The 13,878-nt window shown below is 44.2% G+C and overlaps 1 protein-coding gene across 1 annotated transcript in view; it reads left to right on the top strand.

The window, feature by feature from the left end:
- fat2 (FAT atypical cadherin 2) overlaps nt 1–13,878 on the top strand; it is an 84,864-nt gene that overhangs the window by 51,478 nt on the left and 19,508 nt on the right. The window contains 5 exon segments of the mRNA XM_040043180.1: nt 587–820; nt 4,098–4,487; nt 11,813–12,024; nt 13,019–13,156; nt 13,238–13,381. Coding sequence (XP_039899114.1) covers nt 587–820; nt 4,098–4,487; nt 11,813–12,024; nt 13,019–13,156; nt 13,238–13,381 — 1,118 coding nt within the window.

The following is a 13,878-nucleotide window of genomic DNA, read 5'->3' as shown; positions in this document are numbered from 1 at the left end:
TTTAGCATCCTGCCGTTCACGCGACAAAACACCAAAAAGTTTTAACATTTGACTGAGTAATATAAGTTTATAATACTCGGGCCTAAAACTGTCACCTGTAAATGAGCAGCACCACAGTCACACGATGTTTGTGTCATGGCGATGAATAACGTGTGCGGCCTCTTTAAGCTGCTCGTTAGCGGAGGCCTGTCCTTAGTGGCTGGGGTATTTCCTGAATATTTTAATCGCTTATCAAATGTTCATAAAGAACAGGAAATGCAGACATTTTTGTTTAGTGAGGCAAAGCAGTGTGACTTATCTGACTCCATGCAGACCAGTTGGACTTTGTCTTTTTGGAGGGAGTGACTATCAGTTTTAAGCAGGAAACACCATGCTCACCTGCTCACACCTCAAATATTAAAATAACACCTCACAATATTCACCTCAACACGCTACATCTGACCTGAAGATGACTGCTGATACTTTAATTATAAGACATACGTCATCATCTGCATGTGCATCACCAACGTGTGGAGATGTGTTGGCCTTGTTTTGGGGATGTTTGTGTTCCGCGGTTTGATGGTTGTGTGTCGTACACCTGTCCCAGGTGAGCTCTTCACGCTGGCCGTGCTGGACCGTGAGAGGAACGTGGAGTTCAACCTGGTGGCGAAGGCGACGGATGGCGGGGGTCGATCCTGTCAGGCCGACATCCTGCTGATGGTCCAGGACATGAACGACAACCCGCCCCGCTTCTCGTCCAGCCACTATGAGGTCACCGTTTTCGACAACACTACGGTCCGCACGCCGGTCGCTGTGGTGTATGCCAAGGACCCTGACACAGGTGAGCTGCTGCTGCTGAGTTTGACGTGTCGCTGTGGGTGCAGCGAAGGTGGAGTAACTAGACAAAGTGAACACGGAGTTGTTTATGTCAGGTCCGAACATGTTGGGACAAACCCTTCATTCTGGTATCATCGGCCCTTTTTACACCTTAAAGCCTGATGCTCAGGCGTGCCTGTGTGTGTGTGTGTGTGTGTGTTTTTTGTGTGTGTGTGTATGTGTGGTTTGACTGATCCCAAACATAATAAAGGCAAAGCCGTCCATGAAACACCCACCTGAAGTTCACCTTTGCTGTGTTGTTCCAGCTGTGATGGGAATTATCTGCATCACGTAGCTTTTAACCTTTGACCCCTGCAGCATGAGCACCTCACTCATTTTACATTTTTAGCTTCAGTTATAGCTGACTCTTTCTAAAAACATTGCGCTCTAAAACAAAGAATCCTAATTAATCTGTTTTCATTAGAGTCTGCATTTCAAACCTGAACTTTCACCCTTTAGATTTTTACTGCCACATTTCTGCTTTTAAACATGACATCAGAGCTGCCGCGCTTCCTGCAGTCGGTCGCGTGTCTGCGTGTCCTCGTTAATGTGTGAAAATATGTGGGTGTGCCTTAATGACAAAGCAAAACCAAAGGCCACTACAAAAGCAGCTAAAAATAATGTCAGCCATAAAAGCCGTTTAACTTGGCTTTGGTGTCACATTTGGACGTCTGTTATTATTTCATGCAGTGTGGGTAGTCCTGAATTACTGTAAACACTGCCTTTTTTATGTACAGCTGTTGCTTTACCTTTTTAAAATGACAATTAAATCTAGAGAAAACTTTAATAAGACACTTTAATGATAAAAAGTAGTTTTATATGCAGTTTTTGTAGTTATTTTAAGGACAGCCAACGTCTGTGTGAGAGCTCTGATCAGTGTCTGTGGGGTGGGGGGTTTCGGGGGATGGAGGGCAAACACGCCTCTGCTTTGATGTGTAATTTGTGAGTGTAGCGGGAAAAGGTTGGACATGAAACGAAAGACGCTTATTTTTCAGAACCAGCTGCAGGCTGATGGCTCGGTGACGTCATCAGAGTTTCTGAAACATTTAAAGTGTGAACGCATATTCATGCATCACTTGAAACTTTAATGGCATTTCTGCACTGACGCTGCTGTTTACGAGTCGCACGCAAAAGTTTGTCACAAAAGTTTCACTGCTTTTTATTTCCAACACGTAAATATAAAAAAAATACAAAATAACATAGTAACATTAGTAATACCTCTGTGTGAACAGTTACACACGTATGAATACAGAAACACTTTTTGCATCTTTAAATTCATCGCAGCCTTAAACTGTAGGCCCACTGGTGTCCGTCTCACACAATATTCAGAATACTTTCTGGCAACAAATGAATGAACTTCAGACATCAGCTGTGCTTTTTCCAGCTCTACAAAATCAAAGAGTTACAGAGTTTATCTTGAACACGAGTAAAGACTCTTTCTTTGTTAAACCTTCTATTTGTATTGTTTTTCCCAAATACCACAAATTTGGTCTTCTTCATGATGATTTATTTTTGTCAAACTGTTTTTAAATATTATTCATTTCAAAAATCTGTTAATGCTACACTTGTAGGCCGCTTGCTCTAAATCCCGATAAGAAGAGTAAGAAGCAGCCAGTGTTTCACATTGGTTGGTATTATTTGTGCAGAGGTGGAGCTGCGTGTTCACTTCTGTCTTTGTGGTTTCCTTTGTGCTGCTCCTCCTTCCTGTGATTCATGTAAAGCCCGGGGTTTTGTAATCAGCACACGTATCGCTGATGTACCCCAGCCCTCTCTTACTGAGGCGAGCGGCCACACTTTGCTGCAGATTGCCAGTGCAGTTGTAAACACCTTATTAATTAGTTTGAGTGCTGCATGGGTGAAGTCACATTAAAGGAAAGAGCTCGGTTTGTGCAGGTGTGTGTGGTTTTTGATGTGTCATTCAAATGGTGGATCACAGTGGGACTGCACACACACATTAGTTTGTACAAAGGTGGACAGATTCAGACAGGTAGGACACACACAGCCCCAACAGGCTGGCCACGCCTTCAGATGTGCAGCGGCATGTCCTCTTTCTCAGTGCTGACGACTTTCTCACAGATGCCAGTGGCTCACACTCATGTTTCCATTTTTTAATGCTTTATTTGCCAGATAAATGGATAAAACCACTTCACCACGCAGAGAAAAAACTGCAGGCATCAAAACAGAGATGTGGAGTCACATGTGACGGTGAAACTGTGCAGCAGAGCTCGAGCAGCAGACAGAAAATAACCGTAGTTGAAGTGCTAATCCTCTGAAAAACCAACACAAAGTGTTTGACCTTTACCCGTAGTGACATCTTTAGGCTGCTTAGTCTGTTCAGCAGGAGATCAGACAACGAATAAAAAAAGTGAGAAAAATAGAGGCGTTATTTCACGAGCTCTGCGAGAATCTGAATGTTCTTCTTATTGCTCTGGGGTTAGTGGTTAACGAGCCTCCTCGTGGGGAGGGTCGTTTTTATCATCAGTGGTTTTCATTAGAAACACACACGCTGGGCTTTTCACCCACACACTCCCACTGTAAATGTGTAACTGTGCAGAAACAGTGGGATCTCCTGGATGCTTCGTGTTTTTTCATGTTTACAGCCCGGAGAGTTTAAAGCGTGCAGTGATTATTCTTTCTTTTGATTCTTTTAATTGGTGCTATGTGGAAATCCAGATGTGGCTTAGATAACAGTTTCTTGGCTAATTCATATTTTTCTGTTTGGATAAAAGGATCAGTCACACCCAACAAACCAAAGTAATAACCTGACTCTGGATGGCCTCCAGTTACACTCTCGAAACAATTTTGGATAACTCAAAACAAACATGTTGGACTTTCATCTCTGCAAAATCAAAGTCCCGTCATCTGGGGTTTCACAAAGTTCCTGAAACACCTTCAGTGGATCCAAAACACCTGAACTCAAGGGGAGAACAGCTTCTGTTCATTGGCTCACAGCCTCATTTACTGTCAGCCAATCACAGCTGGGATCGGCTGACAGTAAAATGGAGACGTATTTGTTTCTTGATGACCTGAGTATATTTATTTATGTAGTTACATTTATTTATATTAACATATTGATTAAAGCCGTCTGCTTATACAGTCTGTCTCTAGAAGAGATTTCACTGCTTTAGTCTTTATGATTCTAACCTGAGCAGGATAAGGTCGCTATTAAAAGTGATGACCTGATACAGAGAAGCAGGTGAGACATCCTCACACACCTTACCTGTCCGTGTTCCTGTGCTCAGGTATAAACTCCGAGGTGAAGTACTCCCTCCTGTCCGGCGATGACGGCTACTTCTCTCTGGACGAGTTTTCGGGGATCCTGCGGCTGGAACGACCTCTGAACCCTGAAACTCCGACCACATTCGAGCTAAAGGTGAAGGCCACCGACCGCGGCCTGCCTCGTCACCTCCACTCTGTTGCCACGGTGACAGTGGATGTGGTCTCTCTGGACGACTACCAGCCCGTCTTCATGAGCTCCGAGTACACCGCCCAGCTCCCAGAGTCCTCGGCGGTCGGGTCAGAGGTGCTGAGCGTGTCTGCGCTCACCAGAGACAGCAGCTCCCCGGATCCCATCGTGTACCGTATCATCTCTGGGAACGAGGACGGCCGCTTCCAGCTGGACTCACGAACAGGTCAGAACAGCTGATTACACGAAACACTCGGCGTTTCATTATTGCGCTTAGGCAATAGTGAATAGTGGAATTGTAAAGCGCTTTGAGGGTATCGAAAAGCACCATATAAATGCAATCCATTATTATTATTATTATTATTATTATTAGGCGTACAGGTACAGGTGAGCTTTACACCTGAGCGGCATTTACCCGGCCCCCCAGAAACAAGCCACATATCAAATAATAATAACAACAACAACAACAACAACAACAACAACAATAATAATAATAATAATAATAATAATAATTGTTATTATTCTTATTATATAGGTCCTTTCAGCTGGAGAAAAGAAAACAGCAGCAGAAATAATGAGTGAGGGTTAATCAGCTGAAAACAGACAAGCCAAAACAAAGAACTGAAAGATGCTAAACCAAATATCAGGTGACCACTCACTAACAGTAAACACAGACACAAAAAGGATTTCAGAATAAAAGCACAAAGAGAAAATGGGACTGTTGGTTGAGATTAATTTATTGTGACAAAGAGTTTTCTCCACTTTTGTTACTTTACAACAAAACGATATACAACTTTTATTGCTAAGGGTGACTAGAGGCTCACTAATTAGCTGAGTATTTAAATTCATGACAACGGTAATATTTCCTCTGCATTAATATTCAGGTAAAGGAAATGCTTTGGGCTCAGTCTGAATTTAAACAGTTTAATCATTTTGGACAAATAATCACAAGGTTTAAGTTTTTCTACCTGCAGATGTTTTTAAAAAGGATTAAGACTGTTGCCTTGGTGCAGAGAGGCTTTATTAATGCTGCAGATGGAGCAGCGAGCGCTCGCGAGCTTCACCCTCTGCTGGGTTTAACAGTCGGACTGAACTGCAGTGTGGGACTATCTCACAGCTCGTTGCCAATAAATCATTAAAGGCCAGAAGAGGTGCACTCATCTGTTTATTTTGAAAAGCCAAGACAAGACGATCAGAATCTCAACTAGATGGGATTCACTGAGATTGCAGGTTATGTTTGGTTCGTATGACACTTTAAAGCTGAAATGGAAAAGTGTGAAACTGTTGGCTCGGCCTTAACACCAGAGCAAAGAGACCAGTGAGCAGCACCACAGTTCCAGCAGTTTAGCGATTTCACTGATCGATGCAGCCTCTGCAACAACGCTGGTCACTAACTCACATGTCTTTACTTATTCTCAGTTTGAAGCGCTGTCAGCCTGCAGCACACACTCACGCTTGCATGAGTGTGTGACGGTCCTTCATGCAGCTGCTCTCTGGACAGCAGAAATAGTTCTGTGTGTCGTCCTGTTAGGATTGTTGTTTTTTTTTAACAGCCGGCTGACACTAGTTTCATATTTACCCAGCATACAGGATGTGAGAATATGATTGGTCAGCGTAGTTTTTTTTTAGTTTGGTGAACTTTGAGCTGGTCGATGCTATGTCAGTGAAGAATTCCAGGCGAGCGGGTTGTGTTTGACCTGAATCGTGTGTTTTATGAATGGATCCTTCCCCCTGCAGAAGAGGGAGTGCTGTTTGTGTGTTGGAAGCTCGCACGCCTCCGGCGGGACTCGCCAACAGGAAAAGTTCAGCTTTCTGTCTGAGATGATTCACAAACAGCAGAAGCTCCAGTTTCTCCTGTTTTTCTCAAAGTTAATTTCCAGTCAATACTCGTCCATTCACGGCACGATTAGAGATGAGTGACTCACTGGCTTGTGGATAATTTATGATTTGAGTTTTTTGATGTCTGCAGAATGATTCAGAATTGAATCAATTATTGATCCTGTGCATCATCCGTAAACATCTCCGAGCATACTGTGGAGTAGGCGGTTGTAAATAGTAAATCTCCCTCCGGCCTCTGATCAAATCAGGGGCGATTTTAGCCTATTTTTTAAGCCCATTTTTGGGGGTACTTCAGCATACAGTACGTAATTGAGATGGAACATTTTAACAACAAAAGTATAGATGACCCCTCCCCCCTCCCAAAGTGGTTTGTTCCAGCTCTCGCCTGCTCTGGCTCTAGCGCCGTTGCTGCCAGGGCGATGCAGCGGAGCAGACGTGGAAGTGTCTGGCTTAAAACAGGACATGTTAGCTGCATTTAACCTTCAGTTACTCTTTATATAGTTAGGTAGGAGTCAGGTCATGTTTCTTTTTAGCTGAAAAATATTACACCAGGTAACCTGCAGTGTTGAAAACGTGTTTTCCGACTGTGTTTGCTACCCTACAATCCGTCCTGCTCTGTAGTAAAATCAGCAACATTTGACCGTCCTGTTGCTCCCATTGAAATGTATGCAGCCTATTTAAAATCTAAAACGTAACATTGTCCGCAGCCTACTGTTGTTACCACCGTTCTGTTTTAAATGTAATGAGAGAAACTGGTTATTTTGTCATATGTGCCGATATTGAACCCAAAGTACTAACTAGCTAACTGACTGGATGCCCATTAACCTTATAACTCCTGTTGTGTGTGTGTGTGTGTGTGTGTGTGTGTGTGTGTGTGTGTGTGTGTGTGTGTGTGTGTGTGTGTGTGTGTGTGTGTGTGTACAGAGAGACAGCCAGGTTCATAATGGATATGAGGTAGTTTTTTCAAAAACAGGAGCCACATTCAGGTAAAAGTGTAAAATCAAATGATCCATCAATAAAGGATAATGTTGGATCAGTGCTTCAATATTTATATCCTTTATTAGATGTACATGTGGTTTGGTTATTTGCCTTTTGGTTAAAAGTAAACTGAGAGAGGACTTTTTTTATTAGTGATCTTAATAGTATTTTTTAATCTAATTGAATACAATCTATTTGTGCATGATTGTCAGTCCAAAGAGGGAGAGAGGAAAGAGGAGAACATGAGGAGAAAGTACAAGGTCAGGAAGAACCAGGTAAGAAAACAGACAGGGAGTACTAACAGGCACAACAGAAACTGTTAAACTGGCAAAGAAAAAAAAACCCAATTAATTTTACTCGTACAATCTGGAAGTTGTGTTCTCCCTATATTAAAGCTGCTATACACAGTCTGCAAAACAAACTGGGTTGTCAGCCCTGGCACTGCATTACCATATTGAGCTTCAGTCAGAGGAAGTCACGGTTGCCAGAGACTTTTTGAAGCTCAAGAGTGAGGCTGGTGCCATCCCAGATATGTTAACATTGTACAATCTTCTGGATAATCAGATCTTCCCCAAACTGAACACTGTTATTCAGGTTGCCCTAACAAACCCAGTTAGCAGCTGGAGCTGTGAGAGGTCTTTTAGTGTCTTGAGTCAGCTCCATACCTGGCTGAGAAGGACCATGGGTCAAAGCAGACTCCAGCACCTGGCTGTGATGTCAGTTGAGAAAGAGATGCTTGAGAGACTTGAACACCAAAATGTGATAGACAGATTTGCCAACATCAAGGTGAGCTGACATAGGATAAAAGAAAAGAAAAAATCTGCAGAGCCATATTAGTATCTGCAGTAAAGATCTTTTCATACATTGTACCAGAGGCTAAGGTGTCTCAGTTTTTTAAATTTTTTAATAATATTTTGTACATTTCAAGGACTCTTCTATTTTGGAGTGTATTTTTATGTATCTGTATTGTATTATACATACACTAAAAGTGAATCTCTGTCCAAAAAATGCACCCAGCTTACTTTTTACTCACAGTGAGCATCATTCATTATTCTCCCCAGTAATTAATGTTAGGAAACTGCGATCGTGGCTCAAAGAGTTGGCAGTTTGTTTTGTAACCGTAAGGTTGCCAGTTCGAGCCCCGGCTCGGACAGTCTCGGTCGTTGTGTCCTTGGGCAAGACACTTCACCTGCCGCCTACTGGTGATGGCCAGAGGGGCCGATGGCGCGATATGGCAGCCTCGCTTCTGTCACCAAGTGTAGCTGCCTCCACCAGTGAGTGAATGAATAGTGGAATTGTAAAGCGCTTTGAGGGCCCCGGAAAGCGCTATATAAATGCAATCCATTATTAGTATATGTATTTTTTTAAATTCCAATCCATTCTTCTTTGGCAGCATTTAAATAACCTTGATCAGATTTGATGGTTTTGTTACAGACTTTTCAAAAAAGTGTTTTGCTTTTCTTTCACAAATGTGGGGATTAAATTGTGTTAAAATGTACAAAACAGTGATGTCATGTTTTGTGACGAGGACCCAGGCACAGAGAGACTTGAAGAATTTAAGAATCTTATGATTTAATAAAGAAATTTGCAGACTTGCACAGAGATGGTAAAATTATGATGACTGATAATGGAGATGAAGACAACAGAGGACGAGGACAGGGAGGACCAGGGGTTTAAATGCACCAAGGGGACAGTCAGAGGGAACTCGGGACAACGGGAGACATTTAAGGATGCAGGGACTGACAGAGACAGGGAAGAAGTCTCATTGTGACGAGGAAAGTTTACCTTGCCTGGATGGGCAGCTCTCTGGGTGCTCAGCACCCCCAAAGCTCTGATCCTACAATCAAATGGATCAAATGCTGTTTTTCACACACCGGACACGCAGCACTTTGTCTCTCTTACTGCAGCTTTGTACTGTGAGCCAGAGCGCACAAATCTCTGCGAGCTGTGTAAGCTCCAGAACCAAAAGACAGCGCCATCACACAAATGAGGAAAACCTCAGTGACGTGTCACTTCACGCTTCTGCTCAGGCGCAAAAACACAACGTCAAGCTGGAAACAAAAGTCTTCCATGCATCATCGTTTCAGTTATAGGATTTGAGATTAACAGTTTATAGCATCACAGTTTGATTCTTCTGGATTAGAGCAGCTTCACATGAGTCACAGTTCAAAATAATCCTTCTTTTTCTCACACTGGACCTCAGTTCATCCTCTGTCTGAAACAAGCTGTTTAAGCCCTTGAAGCTGGCTTTGTTCTGATTGGCTGACCATTATAAACAGACAGTCTAACAGCTTCCTCTCTGTGATGTAATCCTAATCTAAAGAGTGTTTAGAGCACTCAGGCTTCCCTGGCAGTATGGGGAGGTGATGGGGGAGAGGGAGGGCTTCACTGCTCAGGGCCCAGATGATAAGTGAAAGAAAATGGATGAATGGATCTATTGGTCTTTATTTTCTTTATTTTATTTTCTTTATTTTCTTGTACTTTTGTCTTGTTTGCCTGACTTTTAGGATTTCGAGGGCCTCCTCCACCTTCTGATAAATATATGAGTTGACTCTGCCCTCCATGGAGACGCTCGTGATCAGCATCTCTTGATGCTTCGTGGCCGAGTTGTTGGGGGTTTTCTTCATTGTCCAGTCTGGGACCAGAATGAAGACTCTACTGAGCTTGAAGCTGAGCTTGCTGCTTCCAACAGTGCGAGAAAAGCTGCTGTAGAAAGCTCAGATGATCCAAGCTGCCTTTAACCTGATTCCGGATGATCCAAGAATTTTCCAGAGGCTTTAATGTTTAGCAGCGTTTGTCTTTCAGGGCTGTGCTCAGTAATGTGGGTGGAGATCTGAAACCAAGGCTTCGAGGCGGGCTGCTCTGTTAGTGTTCCGCACATTTCCTCTTAGACTTTATGTCTTTTTTAGTAGTTGTTGGGAAACATTACCATGCACTGAAACTTAGTTAATGGCACAGAATTGCAGCAGTGACACAAAGGGAGGAAAAAAATAGTAAATCTGCAGAGTAAAAAGTGAAATCGCGGACTTCCTGCCAAGTTTGTAAAATGTGTTTCTGTTACTTCACTGAACGTTACTGATCTTTCACAGGCTGCGAACTTGAGGAATGTGTGAGCTGAAAACGCTCCAAAATCCCTCCTTTGACATTTGCCGGTAATGCGCCATTACGCCCAGAGGTCATTTGTGTCACCAAATCATGTGGGTGAGATCAGAGATGTTAATGAAGAGGGAGACGCACCGTGGCAGCTTCCAGTGAAACGAGTCGTGAATGACAGGACTCGTCAAAAGCAAGCTAGCCTGGACTTGATGTCTTGGCTCTCTGATTATTTTCTTTGAGCCCACACACACCAGCGCACATTAGCGCAGATGTGAATCAACCCGTCAGGAGCTGCTGTCACGCTCTCACATTCTTCATGGTTTTTCTGCTTTTTGCTGTGAACAAAATTCATAATTGTAAAGATTTCATTTTTCACAAAGAAGCTTGGTTTATTTTATTAAAGTCATCAGTTTAAGCTTTTAAATCACGGGTGTCAAACATTTGTCCCGGGGACCAGTGCCGGCCCCTGAGAGGTGCAGCTTTGGTCCCGTGGAGGGTCAGTGTGGATGGAGGGTTGAACTGAAAATGAGCTCTTCATTTAGGGTTGAGTCCAAAGAGGGCAAAACTATGACCCACTGGGAGACTAACTGGAATTATAAGAAACCCACAGTGAGGCTGAGAAACACTAAAAAGGTTATCAGGGAAGTGTAAGCAGCTGGGCAGAATGAGACACCGAACACGACACGAGGGAAACAAAAACAGACGCAAAGCACAAGGAACAGCTTTCAAAATAAAACAGGAAGTGAGGTCCGAGATAAAGGATGTGGTGTAGGAGCAGAGTGGGTGTGAGGAGCGTTAAAAATGTGTCCAAACTCCTGGAGTCGGGTGGTCACACAGGGACTAAATACATATAGACTTTGTGGGGCCACTTGTGGCTCATGGTGCACACTGAATCGTGGGAAGTCGAGCTCACAAAGCAACCTTCTGATTAGCAGGCCGCCTGCTCTGAGCCACCAGATACAACAGATCAACAGTGAGGAGAGTGAGGGCTCCATCCAGGTGATGTGACCCAGTTATCTGCACCACTTAATTAAAATTTAAAGAGATGTAAAAAGGTTGAGTCCAGTTTACTTTATCTGCCTTTTGGCAGCGCCATTAAAAATGCCTATCATCCCCAGTTTCTGATTGGCTGAAGGGCTTCATCAAAACAGTAATTATGAAAGAATTCATGTGCCGGTTTCGGTCTTGTACCCACTTGTGAGCGTTTCCCTGTAATGTGTTTGTAACTGCACAGTGTGCGTGCCACCGCAAACCCTCAGAAATATGAGCAGTGTTTGATCTAATGTACGAGGTGTTCACTTCTCCACTATCAGCTACGATCAGCGCTCTTAAGCAAGGCATTCAGCTTATTGCTTTAACACATTGGCTACAGAGCTGCTGAGTGGTGATAAAAGCTGTGCAGTGGACTTACTGTCCAGGTGAGAATGCACAGAGGCGTGTCACATGATACCATACACAGAAGGAGGGAAGTTTGTACTGCAGGGAAAGAGGAAGGAAGTGAGGGCACTCTGATTTACTAAGCTCAACTCTTCTCTTCTGTCCCGTGTCTCCTGCTTCTCGAGGCGAGGATGGAATTTTGAGCAAATTTAGCACCAGTGTCGGAGCACGTGATCAAACCAGCCGTTTCCCTTCATGCAGGCCTCGTGACCCTCGTGGCCCCGCTGGATTTTGAGGTTTCCCGGGAGTACTACCTGTCTGTGGAGGGGAGCCGTGGGAAGTCGCCACTCAGTGACATCGCCACGGTCATCATTAACGTGACAGACGTGAACGACAACCCGCCGGTGTTTGGGCGCAGTGACTACAGTGCCGAGGTGTCGGAGGATCTGTCACCTGGGCGCCTAGTGATGAAGGTGAGAGGTGTGACTCACACGAGGTCGGTCGTTGTTCTGTATGGAGTCCGCATGCTGGGTTTATGTAGCACATGCTCAGACTTTTAATTAACAATGTTCCCCAGGTCGTACACAGAGACGCACTGACAGCTTCACAGCTGAGGGGCAATCTGCATGTATTTAGTGCTCATGCAAGCTGATGATCTCATAACACGTGCTAATGTAAAGAAAACAAGTGATGAAAAACATCATTCACACACATTAATAACAGCACGGGAGGAGCACGCACACACATGCAGTTGTTCAGCAGCACGTCAGCGTCATCCTTTCAGGCCAGCAGCAGAGATAACACAGCAATGACACAGCTCACCGCCTCCTGATGGTCACAGCTGGGCTGCGTGATTCTCTCCTCCTCGTTTTTCTTGTCATTTGTTCCCACGTCGTCAGGCTCACCTTTAAATAACGAGACAGAGGTTCTGTTAGCGGAATGAAAGGATTCGTTAGTTGCAGTCACAGAGGAGGAGAAGTCGGGCGGGACAACTTCAAAACACGGCATTATTCATTTTCAGTCTTTTTTTAATCTATTATCAAGTTTTGACTTCTAATAATAATGTTACAGTCGAACCAACCCAGATTAACTGGATGACTCATTGAAGTTATTATGTTAAAGAGAACAAAAGCATGATAATGATACTGAAGCTGAAGAGGCAAAAATCCAAGTCCAATCTAATGCTGCATTTAAATGAAGGTGAGAACGAGTGCGCTGTTGTGAGGAAGATGCACGCTGTGCGGACGCAGCTGCTGAAAGCTTGAGAGGCTGGATGTGAAGAGTCCTCCAGCCAAGGAGCCACATTCAGACCTTCGCACAGAGCTCAGCTCTCCGTGACCTTTGACCCGCTCGCAACTCAACTTGTCGGTGTGTCGTGGGGATGTTTTGTGTGACCCCTGACCTCCAAAGAGGTAGGCGCAGTTATTCCTCTCCCGATTTTCATCCTTCCTTTTTCTCCATGTCCAGGTAACTGCCACAGATGAGGATGGCCCAGTCAATAACCTGCTGCGCTACTCGATTGTGAGCGGCGACCTTCTGCAGCAGTTCTCCGTCGACGCTCGCAGCGGTGACATCACTGTCCGCACTGCGCTGGACAGAGAGGAGGTGAGCGTGCCCAGGAGCAATGTGAGCTGCGTCGCACTAAAGAAGCAGCAGGTCACGTGAAAACTCTCTCCTCATCTGCAGATCCCTCACTACTCCCTAACGGTGCAGGCAGCAGACGAAGGCAGCCCACCTCTGTCCTCGGCCGTCCTCGTCGCCGTCACCGTCAACGACGTCAACGACAACCCGCCCGTCTTCTCTCAGGTCAACCACAGTCTGCTGCTGCAGGTACAACGACCCGAGCGTCACCCACGCAGGCTGGAAGCCTTTATTCGTTTAAAATATTAATGTTATTATTATGCTGACAGATATTCCCCAGATTCCAGCTCGTGTTCCTGCTGCTGTTCGAGTTGACCTAGAAAACAAGCTTTAAAATGAGCTGCAATGAGCCCAACACACCACATTTGAGGGGTAATGAGAGAGTCTCACCATGTAAATATTCAGACTTTATATTCTCAGGTCAAAGGTTTGCTTCTTAAGTAGTGATTTTAATCTTGGAGAAGTTCTCCGCTGTTTTATCCCTTATGTGTAACTTTCTAAGAAAAACATCCCCATTTTTTTTGTACATTTGCTGTTTTTTGATCCAAGCTCAGTGGTCCATATATTCCCCCGCCTCATGCCCAGGTTTCTAATCACTCTGTCACCCTGCAGATATGTAATGTGGGCTTTAGGATAGTTTCTGTCCTAATGAATCCTAGATCATAAACGGATTTGATAGCTGAGCA

This window comes from Simochromis diagramma, unplaced genomic scaffold (genome assembly GCF_900408965.1).
Source record: "Simochromis diagramma unplaced genomic scaffold, fSimDia1.1 OVJJ01000433.1, whole genome shotgun sequence".
NCBI classification, from domain to species: domain Eukaryota; kingdom Metazoa; phylum Chordata; class Actinopteri; order Cichliformes; family Cichlidae; genus Simochromis; species Simochromis diagramma.
Note: the sequence above shows the minus strand (reverse complement) of the source record. Positions and strands in the feature narration are given on the sequence as shown.